This window comes from Mirounga leonina, unplaced genomic scaffold (assembly GCF_011800145.1).
Source record: "Mirounga leonina isolate KUSES-001 unplaced genomic scaffold, KU_Mleo_1.0 Mir_197, whole genome shotgun sequence".
Taxonomy (NCBI): domain Eukaryota; kingdom Metazoa; phylum Chordata; class Mammalia; order Carnivora; family Phocidae; genus Mirounga; species Mirounga leonina.
Window position 1 is genome coordinate 1,805,518 of NW_023270494.1, and position 12,302 is coordinate 1,817,819.

General features: G+C 61.7%; 1 protein-coding gene across 1 annotated transcript in view; it reads right to left on the reverse strand.

Annotated features, from left to right (window-relative positions):
* Positions 1-122: 122 nt before the first annotated feature.
* Positions 123-12,302, reverse strand: part of RPTOR (regulatory associated protein of MTOR complex 1) — a 316,057-nt gene continuing 303,877 nt past the window's right edge. Inside the window, exons 29-34 of the mRNA XM_035025828.1 lie at positions 6,968-7,074; positions 5,421-5,548; positions 3,986-4,072; positions 2,983-3,099; positions 2,544-2,673; positions 123-1,946 (exon numbers count right to left, since the gene is read on the reverse strand). Coding sequence (XP_034881719.1) covers positions 1,878-1,946; positions 2,544-2,673; positions 2,983-3,099; positions 3,986-4,072; positions 5,421-5,548; positions 6,968-7,074 — 638 coding nt within the window. The 3' untranslated portion in view covers positions 123-1,877. The remainder of the gene's footprint in view (positions 1,947-2,543; positions 2,674-2,982; positions 3,100-3,985; positions 4,073-5,420; positions 5,549-6,967; positions 7,075-12,302) is intronic.

Consider the following 12,302-nt stretch of genomic DNA (forward strand, 5'->3'; position numbering starts at 1 on the left):
CCGCCCCCCAAATGTCCCGCCCCGGCCACACCCACCAGCCCCGCCCCCTCAGAAAGGCCCCCCCCCCGCCCCCGCCCCCGCCCCGCCCCGGGCCCCCAAAAGCTACCAGGCTGCAGACAGACCACCTCTGCACTTGTTTATTGTCATGAACAGTTGCCGTTTGCTCTCACTTTCACTCCGCAATTCTCATTTGGTAAAATAAATAGAGATAAACGAACCTTCAGGGCGTGCTCTGTGAAGCCCCGGTTAACTCCATGATTGGATTTTCGCGTCGGACCCGGGAAGACCCAGCCGGCCGCCGCGCGCGCGGTCCCGTGTCCGCACAGACGGCCCCGCTCCGCGGCCTGCAGTCCGCTGCTCCCGACCCACCCGGTGGGCCAGCTGCGGGGCGCGGACAGGGGCCAGGTGTCGGCAGCCCGGGAGCCCGTGCGGACCCCGTCCCGGAGCCGGCTCCCGGGGCGCACGGGCGTCCCCCCGGCCGCAGAGCCCGGTGCTGCCCGGTCCCCGGGGACACGGCCCTGGCGGAGGCAGAGCGCCGGCCGCAGCACGAGGGGACTCACATTCCCACTATTATGGCCTCGCAGTGGCAGAATTAGTTAAGCCAGCTCACTCCTCTATGTGAATAATCTTGATTCCCAAGGAAAATGGAAAAAATGCTTTTCAGAATATCATCATTGTGGTTTTGTTTTACAAGCGCTGTTTGTAATTGCTTAGCACGTTCTCTGCTGTCCGTCCTGGGACTACACGTCCCCGTGGCTCCGAGGTCGTGCACCTACACGTGAAGACACACGCACACCTGTGTGCAGACATGCAGACGCCCTGACCCATGCCAAAGCAATCACCAAGAAACTCCTGCGTCACTCGCTGCAAGACACAAACTTCTGCCGAGCCAGCGAGTGGCGGGAAGAATGGGCCACCGCTGACCCACGATGCCCGCTGCGCTCCAGCCGCCCCTGCACTGTGCGTGTGATGCCTGTGCTGGCCAGGAGGCCGCAGGCCGCACAAGTGTGTGCTCACGTGTGGGCTCGGGAGCGCACACCCCGGGCCTTGCACCGCGTGTACACCCGTGTGGGAGGCCACAGGCCTCGTGGCTGTCACTGCACCTGCCTGGGAACAGCAGCACTTGAGAGAAACAGGCCCTGTGGCCCAAGGTGGTGGCGGAATGGCCAAGGACCTGCCTCACCTGTCCAAAGCCACCGGCCCCTCCTGCTAGCGGGTCTGTGATGAGAGGGGCCTGTGCCGGGAAGGTGGGCTGCGTGGTGGAGGGGCACTGCCAGTCCTCGCACCCTCTGGCCACGAAGGCCCCTAGTGGGCAAGGACTGGCGGTTGGCGAGGGGGCTTGGGCTGTCTCCTTCTACATGTGCCGGCTCTGTCTCTTGAACTCCCCCCGCCCCCAGCCTGGAAATGCCCCAGGAGCGTGTGCGCAGAAAACGGCCTGGGCTAGCTTGCAGCCAGGGGGATGCAGCCCAGGCTGGCTCATGGCCAGGCAGTGGCCCAGAGACCCACGTTGAGCCTAGCGCTCCCCTGTCCGCCAGGGTGGCTGAGCCCTGGGGAGATGGCTTCTGTCTCAGAGCTTTTGTGGAGCCAATGCTCGGGTCCCTTGCAAAATAGAACGAGTGTGTTTCCCCCTTTAAAAATCTCAGAAGCAAAACAGGACGGGAAGGGTGCTGGGATGTCTGCGACTGTCCTTGGGCTGTCACACGGCAGGACTCCACCAGAGGCCCCTTCCCTGGGCTCCTGGGCGTGACAGCGACCACAGACGGACAGACAGACAGCGAGGGGCCTCCTGGAGCCCTCGGCAGCAGGTCAGGACCAGTGTTGAGGGTGTTGCGGTGGATCCACTATGTACAGGGAGGCCTGGCGGGGAGGGGAGCCCGCTATCTGGCGCGCTTCTCCACCGAGTACACAGAGATGTAGTAGTCGTTGCTGCCCACGGCCAGGTGAGGCTGCAGAGGAGAGCAGGGCAGGTGAGCAGGCAGGAGGGTGGGGAGGGCGCCCTGCGGCTTCCTCATCCCCACTCTGCTGTGGCTCTCAGCAGAGGCCCCACAGCCCGCCACGGGGACACGGGGGCTCCCACAGCTCCGTGCAGGGATGGTCTGGGACCCCAGTGCCACGTGTCCGGGCTGAGAGCCCCGTGCTGCATGGGGGCCTCTGGCGTAGCCCACAGACGCGTGGAGCGGCCGTAAGGGATGGCTGCCCCTCCCCGGGGAGCACAGGCTGGACGAGGACACCTCAGCACCCTCTTTACTGCATGGCTTCTCCAGGGGCGGCACCAGGGCAGCGGCCAGGGATGATAGGAAAAGGGGGGCTGTCTCATGTCTGTGCAGCCCACGACTCCCTGCCTGATAGGGGAATCTGGTGCTGTTTTTGGAGGTAGCTTGGGGGCCGTGACCCTTGGAGACCCTAGGACCTGACAAGATCTTGTTTCATGCCATTCTTGGACACGGGGAGGGAGAAGCCCAGGGCGGCCTGGCTGTGGTCCCCCCGACCCCTCTGAGTCCCCCTGCATCCCCCCTGCGCCCCAGGGGTGGGGAGACACAGACCCAGTGCGGGTGGAAGGCCAGGCAGCTGATGGCCCCGACGCGCTGGCCCATAAACCCGTCATAGTACTTGATGTGGTTGATGAGCTCCCCGTTCCCGCTGTAGATGGCCGTGAACTGGTTCATGGAGCCGCTGCACATAGAAGGTCTGGCGTGAGCCTTCCCGCGGGGGTGGAAGAGTGCCGGGGGCGGCAGGTGCGTCCACAGGGAGAGGTGGCCCCCCTTTCCTCTCACACGGGCACCGTCCCAGACACGGGGCTAGCCTGCCCGCCCGTCACCCAGGCACAAGGGGCCCCACATTTACGTGGCTCTAAAGAGCTCTCCTTCCCAGGCCACGGGGGATAGCACCCGTTGTTTACGCGGAGACCCGAGGCGACTCTGGGTGCTCTGAGACGGTCGGGTCAGGAAAGGCCCCTCATTTTCTCTTAGGGTTGGCACCTACCAGGCGATCAGGTTTGCCTGGGGGTGGATGTCAAGGGCCGTGAGCCCCTTCACGATCTGAAGGACGTTCACAGACTCCGGCATCCGAGGGTCGAAGAAGCGCACGTCCCCGTTGACACTGCCGGGGAAGGGTCACCGCTGGTGAGGCTGGGGTGTGCCGGCCTCTCAGGGCCGGCCGCGTGCAGTCCGGGGCCACGTGCACACGCGCCGCTCAAGGCCGAGGCCGGCTGGCCCGAGTGCCCAGTAAGGCCCCCGAGGCATGGCCGGCGCCCACCCCACTGGCCCCAGCAACCAGGACCAGCACCCCGGACTCCTCCCCAGAGCCAGCAAAGGCCCTGCCTCCAAGGAGTGAAGCAGCAGGAAGCAAAGACACAGGGGAGGATGTGAGTTATTGGTTTCATTTCCAGTTCTGGAGATTAGATTTTGCACAGCCAGGGATGTAGTTACAGGATGGTAGGGAGGGGAGGCGGGGAGGCCAGGAGGCCCGATGTCACCCCTTTCCTGCCACCTTTCCTGCCCTTGGTCTCTAGTGGGTGTCGTTCTAAGAGCTATGTTCTGTTTTTATACTACAAATAAGGGAGAAAGCATCTCTTTGAAGAAATGGTGGCTTTGTGACCGTAAATTACATTTTGCTGTCCCTTTAACGGGCAAATAAATATTCGCTGCTCTCAGCACGGGATTTACTGGGCAGCAGAAATGGATTTATGGGCAGACGATTACTCCATGCAGTGATCCCACAGCAAAGGGCCGGAAGATGCCCACCCCCCTCCCGTGTACACCCTGCCGGCCGCCACCGAGCCAGCCTCCTGCTGCCCTCGGGCGAGGCTCTCCAGCAGGAGGCCTGATGTGTCCCTGCCCTCCCACCGGCCCTGACCTTTCTGGCCAGTCCCAGAGCGGAGATTAATTACAGCCCGGAAATGCTGTCCTTTCCCGGCCGTTTAAATACCAAGGAGAAAATAATGTTTTTACAGCAAAATGTCTCATGAATATTCCGTGCTCATTACCTCACGCTCATGATGTGGCCCTCGGGGTGCTTCTGGAGGTAGGCCTTCACCACCCAGGCTGTGTGCTCCCGGTAGGTCATGACGCGGCTGCAGGGGGCGGGGGGAGGATGGGGTCAGAGCCCAGAGGGCCGGCCGCTGCGGGGGAGGGGACAGCAGGCTGGCCAATGGTGCACACAGCCGGGAGCAGGAACTAAGACGCCGACGGTGTGACTTCATTTTGAGCGTTCACTTAAAGCCGTCAGGGTCTGCTCTGTCTGGGGGTCGGCGGCCGCCACGCACTGTTCGCCGTGATGTTGGGATGCGGTCGGGGCCCCTGGGAGCCCCCCAGACGGGGCTCCACCCCGTGCAGCTCCCATCCCACGACTCTGAGGGTCAGGAATGAGAACCCCAACCGAGGAGCTGCTGAAACGGAGACCCCCGGCACGGAAGACCCACGCCACACACAGCAAGCCACGAGTCACCACTGGGGAGCGTGGGTGCCCAGTGTCACTGCCCTCAGTGCCAGGAAGAGACCCCAGCGGTACCCTCAGGGCCGCCCCATGACCCTCGGCTCTCTCGGAGCCGATCTGCGACTTGACTGCCTGCTCAGGGTAGCTTTTTAAAACGACGGCTTGATGGAGATTCATCTCACCCTTTCAGAGCGCGTCGTGAGTGCGTTTCAGTGTGCTCACCGCCGTGTGAGGGTATTTCCGCCAGCCCAGAAAGAAACCCCACTCCCCACCCTCACAGTGGCGGCTTTCTGGGGGTGCTGCCCATTCTCTGTGCGGATCCTTCTGCAGAGAACCCGCCGGGCGAGTGTGGGCCCACCTGGCGCCGGTCTAGCCTCGGGTCTGTACCGGGAGACCCCACCCGACATGGCCCGGCACCGGGGCCTCTGCAGCAACCAGCCCGTCCAGCGGCTCGTCCCACGGGGTTCCTTCAGCCCCACGGTCACATACCTGCCCACCTGCCCCCCCACCCCTGAAGGCCAGGCTTGATTTTCCGGGACAAGGCAGGTGTTAATAAGCACATCGCTCCAGGGGCCCCGGGAGACTGTGCTGTCATCTACCAGCCATGGGGCTCAGGTGAGTGACCACCAGCTGGACCTCAGCTCCTCACCTGCCCACAGGTAACAGCACTTGCCCCCTAGTGCCTGGCCCCGCCTGGCCCCTGGCCAAGGACTTGCCCCCCAGAGCCTGGAACAGCCATGACACGCACGTCGCTCAGCGCTGCGTGAAGCCCACGCGGGCACTCCCCGACACCGTCTCCTTGGCTGTCCTGCATGCTCAGGAGGGACAAGGAGCTCAGGGAGGGCAGTACTTTGCCAGCCCCCTGCCCTGCTGGCTTTCCCTTCCACGTGCCGTGGGAATGTGGCCTCGGTGGGGGGTGCCCAGTGGGCTTTGGGAGGCTCCCTGTGTCTGGAGGGTGCTGGTGCTGGGGGGAGGGTGTGGATTACCATTCGCTGAGCGCCATCCTCCGGTCGTAGACGCGGATGGAGCCGTCCCCGAGGCCAGCCACGATGAGGGAGCGGTGGGAGTCACAGGACAGGCTTGTCACACAGCTGTCAGCGCCTGTGGGGATGTCCTGGGGCCGGGCACAGGGACTGTGGTGAGGCCCCCCCACAGCGGCCGGGCACGCCATCACCCCTGGCCCGGGACCCCTGCCTTCTCCACCAAGGAAGGCTTTGAAGGCCCAGGGAACCCGAGGGACCCGCAGGGGACCCGAGTGAGTCAGGCCCACACCCGCCCGAGAGCTGGTCCCCTGTCCCTAGGGCCGCAGCCAGCACACAACTCTGGGAACCGGCTTTTGGTGCCAATTAAACTTTCCAGTGTCTCCCTCTTTCCTAAAAAGGAAGACGAAGCACATTTTGGTAGGGACGGATCCTCCTAATTAGTTCAGGAAAGGGTCTAGGGAGTTCTGCCTCCCTAAGCCGCCGCCTCACCGCTCGTCCTGGCGGCCGTAAATGCCGTGGAAGGGCAGGGGTGACGAATGCCTGGCAGGAAAGAGCAGGAGACCAAAGGGGCCACAAGAGGGAAAGTGCTTTCCCCTTGTCAGGGGTTTGCTGCTATTGGGTTCACAGGGAAGAAATCCAACACTAACGGAATCCGATCCGTGTAAGAGGCAACAAGATGAGGGGCCGCAGCTGCACCTCTGGGACTCCCCACCTGCTCAGAGGACTTGCAGGTGGGAGGGGGCCGGAGACAAGCCCCTGGTGGCTGAGCTGAAGACAAGTTCTGGGGGCACAGACTCCCGAGTAAGGGCTGCGAGCACTGGGTGTCCACGCTGCACTGGAGGGCTGCAGGGAATGGCTAGTCCCGGGCCCCAGAAAGGATGTGTGACGGAAGCTGACTGTACCATTGCAGGACCTGAGCACAGGGCAGAGGGAGGTCACTTCTGCCCGGGGGCGGCAGCTTGGACAACCGTGCCCCGGCCTCACTTCGGCTCCCTGTCCCCAGCCCTTCTAGTTCGACCCAGAGCCCGCTCTCCTCTGCCGGGCACCCGTGTGACTGAGGGCTTGGCGGGAGGCCCAGGGCTGGGCTGGGGAGCTCCCGGACCTCAAGCTACAGCCAGCACCACCACCCCACATCTCCGAGGCCCTGAGCTGTCTGCAGGCCTACTGCCCCTTCCAGGATGCCTCTGTCAAAACCAATTCTCTCCTCACTCTGTTGATTAAAAATGGAAATAAGAGACGCTTTAAGAAGCATGCAGTCAAGTAATTCACCATTCCAACTTAAGATGTTTTCACTCTGCTGCTTTCTGATATTCCCTGATTTACATGGATAAAATAATTTTGGGAAATAATTAGGGTTCGCATCGGCTTAATCACGTTGCGATGCAGGATCAAAGTGTCAAGATAAATGGGCATCTAGAGGTAATGAGCTTCCGACAGTGTGGCGGCTGCACACTCCCTCCCTGGTGTGACCCCGACTCTTGCTTCTCTCTGACAAGGCCTGTTTGGTGGGGGGAGCAGAGCTGGGGGGCCTGGCGGGGTGTTGCAGTTACCTGCACTTTCATCTCACGGTCTGTGTCCCAGATCCGGACGATCCGCACGTCCCCTGAGCTCATGAGGAGGCCGGTCTCCTGCTCCCAGTCCACCACCATCCCGGCTCCTGGAGAGACATAGACCGCTCCGGCGTCACCGCGGGAGCCTGTCCCAGGCAGCCACTCAGCACCAAGGAGCGCCACACCACCCACAGCCACGGCCAGGTGCCCAACCCCACAGGAGCTCCAGGTTCCCAGTCTGGGTCAGGGCAGCAATTTGGGAGTCTTCCCCGGATCCCTGCTCTGCCCAGGCATCTGCTGGCGGGCAGTACCATCCTAGGACTGTTCAACATGCCCGTTTTCTAAAACATCTGGGCACAGCAGGCAGCCCTGCAACTTCAGAGTGGGCATGGCGATGCTTCTCTTGGCCACATCAAGGCTCAAGCATGCGGTTTCTCGGGGCTGACCAGGAGCTCTGCAGAGGCCGAGCAGACTGCGCCGGGCGTGAGGTCCATGCTGGGACTGCATGGGGAGGCCAGTGACTGCAGCATTCCTAAAGGTGGCATTAAAACCTCACGGGAGGGACTCTGTTTAAAACAACGTTACGTTTTAAACATACAGGAGAGATCCCGTACCCACCAACCAGATCTAACAGTGGCGGGCATTTCCCCCTTTTCGTTCTTTTGAAAAGAAGCAAGATTTTAGACCAGCAAAAGCCTCACTTGCCCACTCTGATCCTGGCCGAACCGTCCCCAGGCCTTGGGCATCTTCCCAAGCTGGGCCGTGCGCATCCCCCATCCAGGCGCACCTGTCCACACACCAGGACGGCTTCCGCTAACGCCACCAATTTCACACGGGGCGTATTTCCTAGGAACCGCGTTCCCCTTCCAGGTCACGTTGTGTGGACTCATCCTGCCCAGCAGGTTGGGGTCTGCTTGACCCAGTTATTTATGTGTTCCCTGACTCCACAAACCGCAGCTGCAGCAGCAACTTGTGCACTTGGAAGGAGGCTCCCGGCGGGAGGGGCCACATCTACAGCCGTGGCAGAGACCCACGCAGTGGGTCCCACCAGACCCCGTGGTCATTGGCGTTCACGATATTCTTCCTCCACCAGACGCATGCGCTGCAACCTGCATCGTGACACCAGGATCTCTTTCTGTTCTGCCACTTACGTGATGACCTCGTTTGTGTGTTTCTTCAGTCACACTTGTCAAACTCATTTCTGCTGCTCCACGCTGCGGCCCCGCAGCCCCCATGTCCCTGGGCACCCTGTTCTGGAGCCCGTAATGCCTCGTTCTCTTCCAATGTGTCCTTTTAGGGCGGTGGACCTCCCTCCAGGCCTCAATCTCCCTTCCAACCCTGGGCTACCCGCCAGGTACCCCCACCAGCAGCGCTGGGGGCGCGAGCCGGGCCCAGACCCTGGACAGACTTCTAAGCACAGACAACTCGGCTTAGCCATGGCAGTCTTCTGAGCACCACTCTCTGCAGGGAGACACTGAATTAGTGGGCACAGGGTTTCCTTCTGGCAGATGAGAATGTTCTGGAACTAGCTGGGTGGGGGTCGCACATTGTGACTGCACTAAATGCCACTGAATTGAACACTTTACAATGGTTAATTTTATGTTATGTGAAGTTTACCTCAATAATAATCCCCCCCAAAAAAGAAAGGAAGAGAATAAAAGAAAGACCAGCACGAAGCCTCAATCCAGCTCAAGTGTTTGCTCTTCTTGACCAGTCACCTGCCTGGATGCGGAGGCAGGGCCCCCGGCCCGGTCCCTACTGGCCACTCTGTGCCAGGACATGACCCCCCAGGCCAGAGGGACGTACCGAGGGTCCGGGCATGGCCAGCGGTTGAGGGGCGGGGGTGACTGTGCAGGAAGCTCTCTGACCCAGGAGGGGGGTGGTGGGTGGGTGCCAAGGGCCCCCATCCCGGGGGAAGGAGTGTCTGAAGCCCTATTGTTTCAGACCCCATGTTTACTGGACTTGATGTATTTGGTAACAATGAGGATGGAGAGCGTGACTTCTGACCCGGGCCCTTTGGCGGCTCATGTCAGTCATGTGCCACCTCTGGAATCAAAACCCAAAGTAGTGCCAGGGGGTGGTCCACAAGCATCACTCAAAACCGGCTGCAACCCTTCAGGAACCAGTTGAGAGACCCTGAGAGTGGCCCTGGGCTAGCACCCGCTGGGACGCCCAGGCGGCCTGCTCCAGCCAGTGTCCCAGGGAGGGAAATGGACCCCTGTCTGTCTGTGAGCCTTCTGTCTGGAGCCCCTCACATAAGGGGGACCGGATGCCCTCACGCACATGATGAAGGATGGATGGCCTGGCATCATGGGGCAGGGACGGCCCATACAGCTGGGCACTGCACAGCCTCGTATGGTGGGGGAGGGACAGCGTTCTATGATGGGGAATGGACAGGACTCAAAGGGAAGCTTGTTCAAGGCCCCGAAGACCCACATCTACATGGGGGTGGAAGGTCGGGTGGGACCTGGGAGAATGACGAAGCTGGACGGGCACGAGTTGGCTACATGGGGCGGGTAGTTATGTCCATCTGTCTGTGTCCAACTGGCCTCAGGCAAACCTACACGCTCTCAGGCCCCCAAGTCAAGGTGGGGCCTGGGTGTTCTGCAACGGCTCCAGCTGCAAGAAGCATTCTTTGTAAAATGGGTAAAACTGAAAGTCATTTGCTTTGTATAGACTCTGAGGGTTTTTAAAGAATACGCAAATTCCCAACTCTGAAAGCGCTGTGGTCGGACCACGGGCCCCGGACGTCAGCCTGTGGGCCGTGGCCTCGGGGGAGCACGGCGGGTTGGTGCCGGGCTGCGTCTGCACCCACCTGACGGTGGCGCTCCCAGCCTGTCCCGGTGGCAGACCAGCTGCAGAGCACACAGGCCCCCGAGGAGTGGATGTGCGGGGTGGCCGTCGGCACAGAGCCCGCACCGCCTGCGTGCTCAGACATCCTCGGCCGTCCTCCTGGTGCTCGGCAGCAGCCCCGCGGGCCACTTAGGAGGCGTGTAGTCATTGAGCGTGTAGGCCAGATGGCATCTGGACCAGTGCCAACGTCTCAGCGCCACAGTCTGGGGTCACGGGGACAAGCGGAGAGGGTCCGGGGTGGGCTGGGTGACCCAAGGACGTGAGGCAGGAGTCGCAGCTGTGCCCCGCGCCGGGGGTGAGCGAAGCGGGTCTGCCCTGTTTTGTTCTGGACGGCCGACCCAGGCCCGAGCCAAGGGGTGGAGGGCAGCTTCCTTCCTGGTGGATTCACGAGGTGCTTCGGAGCCAGAGGGAGCCCGCCCGGGTCAGGGCCCACTCTAACGCTCTTGTTCCAACTTAATCGTCTCTCTGAAGGCCCTCTCAGGTCAGCGAGCTGGGTGCTGACACGCCAGGCCTCAGCATCTCCATCTGGCGCAGCGGCTCTGGGAGCGTGCGCGGAGGCAGGGGGTGGCGTGTAAACCCTAGCCTGGGATGCCAAGCTGGTTCTGCTTGGAAGTAGCGGGGAGCAAGCGCTGCAGTCAGTGGACTAGAAAGCTGTGTGCTGCAGACGGCTGGGTTTTCCTGAGTCCTGTGCACTGGGTCGGGGAGGCAGATGCCTTGCACGTGCAGACGAGTCTGACCCCAGATAGGACATACAAGTGCCCAAAAGGTGGTGAAAGCGATATTCTCTGACCCTGTGACCCTGAGACACACAGGGACAGCCCCGGACGTGGAGCTCCCAGCGGCCAGGAAAGCCACTGCCCCTCAACGTCGGTTTCCTGATCTGAAACACAGGCATGCGGCGGTCCTATCCCAGAGGAGGGCCCCAGAGTATGGACGGGATAGCTATGAGCCCCAGAGTCTCCTGCATGGGATGCTTCCTACACGGGGGTCCAAGGACCCTCAACCAGCAGGCGGAGGTCATACCCTTGGGGCCCAGGAACCCTCGGCCAGCCTGCAGGGCGCTTGCCCTTGGGGCCCAGGGACCCTCAGCCGGGCCTGAGGGCACGTCCCCTCGGGGCCCAGGGACCCTCAGCCAGGCCTGGGGGCGCGTCCCCTCGGGGCCCAGGGACCCTCGGCCAGCCTGCAGGGCACATCTTTCCACCAACCCCATTGCAGTCGAGCACCTAAACTCAGACTGATTTGGTAACTTTCACAGAAGCAAATGAGAGGAACGTGAGGTGGAGTCAGGACCCCAAATGAGGCCCACCCTATATTACAGCCTGGTTCTTTTTGTGGGGCCACACCACCTCTGACAGACATCATGGACACATACAAGAACTCATGTAACGGCTCGGTTGTTTGCTCTCTTCTAAATGAACAAAGTGTCCTCGAAATTGGCCTCTGAGATATGCAGGATGGCCAGTGAATGGCCAGAGCCTCTTGCTGCTGGGATACCTGCAGAGCCCTGGCCCGGTGGGGCCCTGGACCCCAGGCGTGGCACAGCCGTCCTCGAGAAGCCATGGCACAACCCAGGGGAGGCAGGGGAGGCCCCAAGATGACGGGATGCCTCCCTTGCGCGGGCGGGGGCACAGCCCAGGGCAGGAGTGTGAGAAACCCGTGCTGCTGGGAAGCAGCCGGTGCGTTGGCTCGCACAGTCAGAGCAACCTCCACGGGAGGTGTCGGTTGAAGACAAACTCCCGAGGGAGCCGGCATGTGGTTTGGGGGCCTTGGAGCCTATCCGCTCAGCTGTGTTTGACTGTCTGCGGGCGCCCTCACCTAAGACAGCAAGGCTCCGGTCTGGAAGATAATCTCTCAGAGCAATGGGAGATTGCAGGGAGGAACGCAGGGCTCTGCTCTACACCCCGACGCACCTCCAGATAAGGTCCTCCTGCTCCCACCTGGGCCCCCTCTCGTTTCCCATGGGTCCGGACTCTCAGCCACATCCCGCTGCCCAGAGATAGAGTGTGGCCACTGGTTCTCCCCGACACCTTTTCCAGCCAGCCCCGCGTCTCGACTTCCAGACATGACAGGAGGAGAGGTTATTTGATCTGTCCCAAGTTAAAGATGATAAAAGGGTTTCATGTTCTTCCCAGATGGGACGAGAAGGAACAAAGGTGATGGCTGTGTTTTAAGTAACACTCCTAAGATTCAAACATCTTGCCCTTGAACGAGGTGGACTTCATAGGTCACTATGGGTGCAGGGTGCCCCCTCCTTCCTCTGTGCACCCCTACCTCTCCTGTCAGACCGGCGTGGCTTTCTGGGTTTCTGGGAGCGAGCGGGCTGCTCTGGGCTCCCCCTGCAAAGGGCTGCCCACTGGCTCACTCCCTCTCTAGGCTCACACCTTCAGGATGCCGGCACCCTGCTCTCTGCCCCGGGGAGGGTGGGGGGTGGGTGTGAGCTGCAGGCTGGCCAGTGCAGGCTCCGTGGGTGGCCGGGACCCTG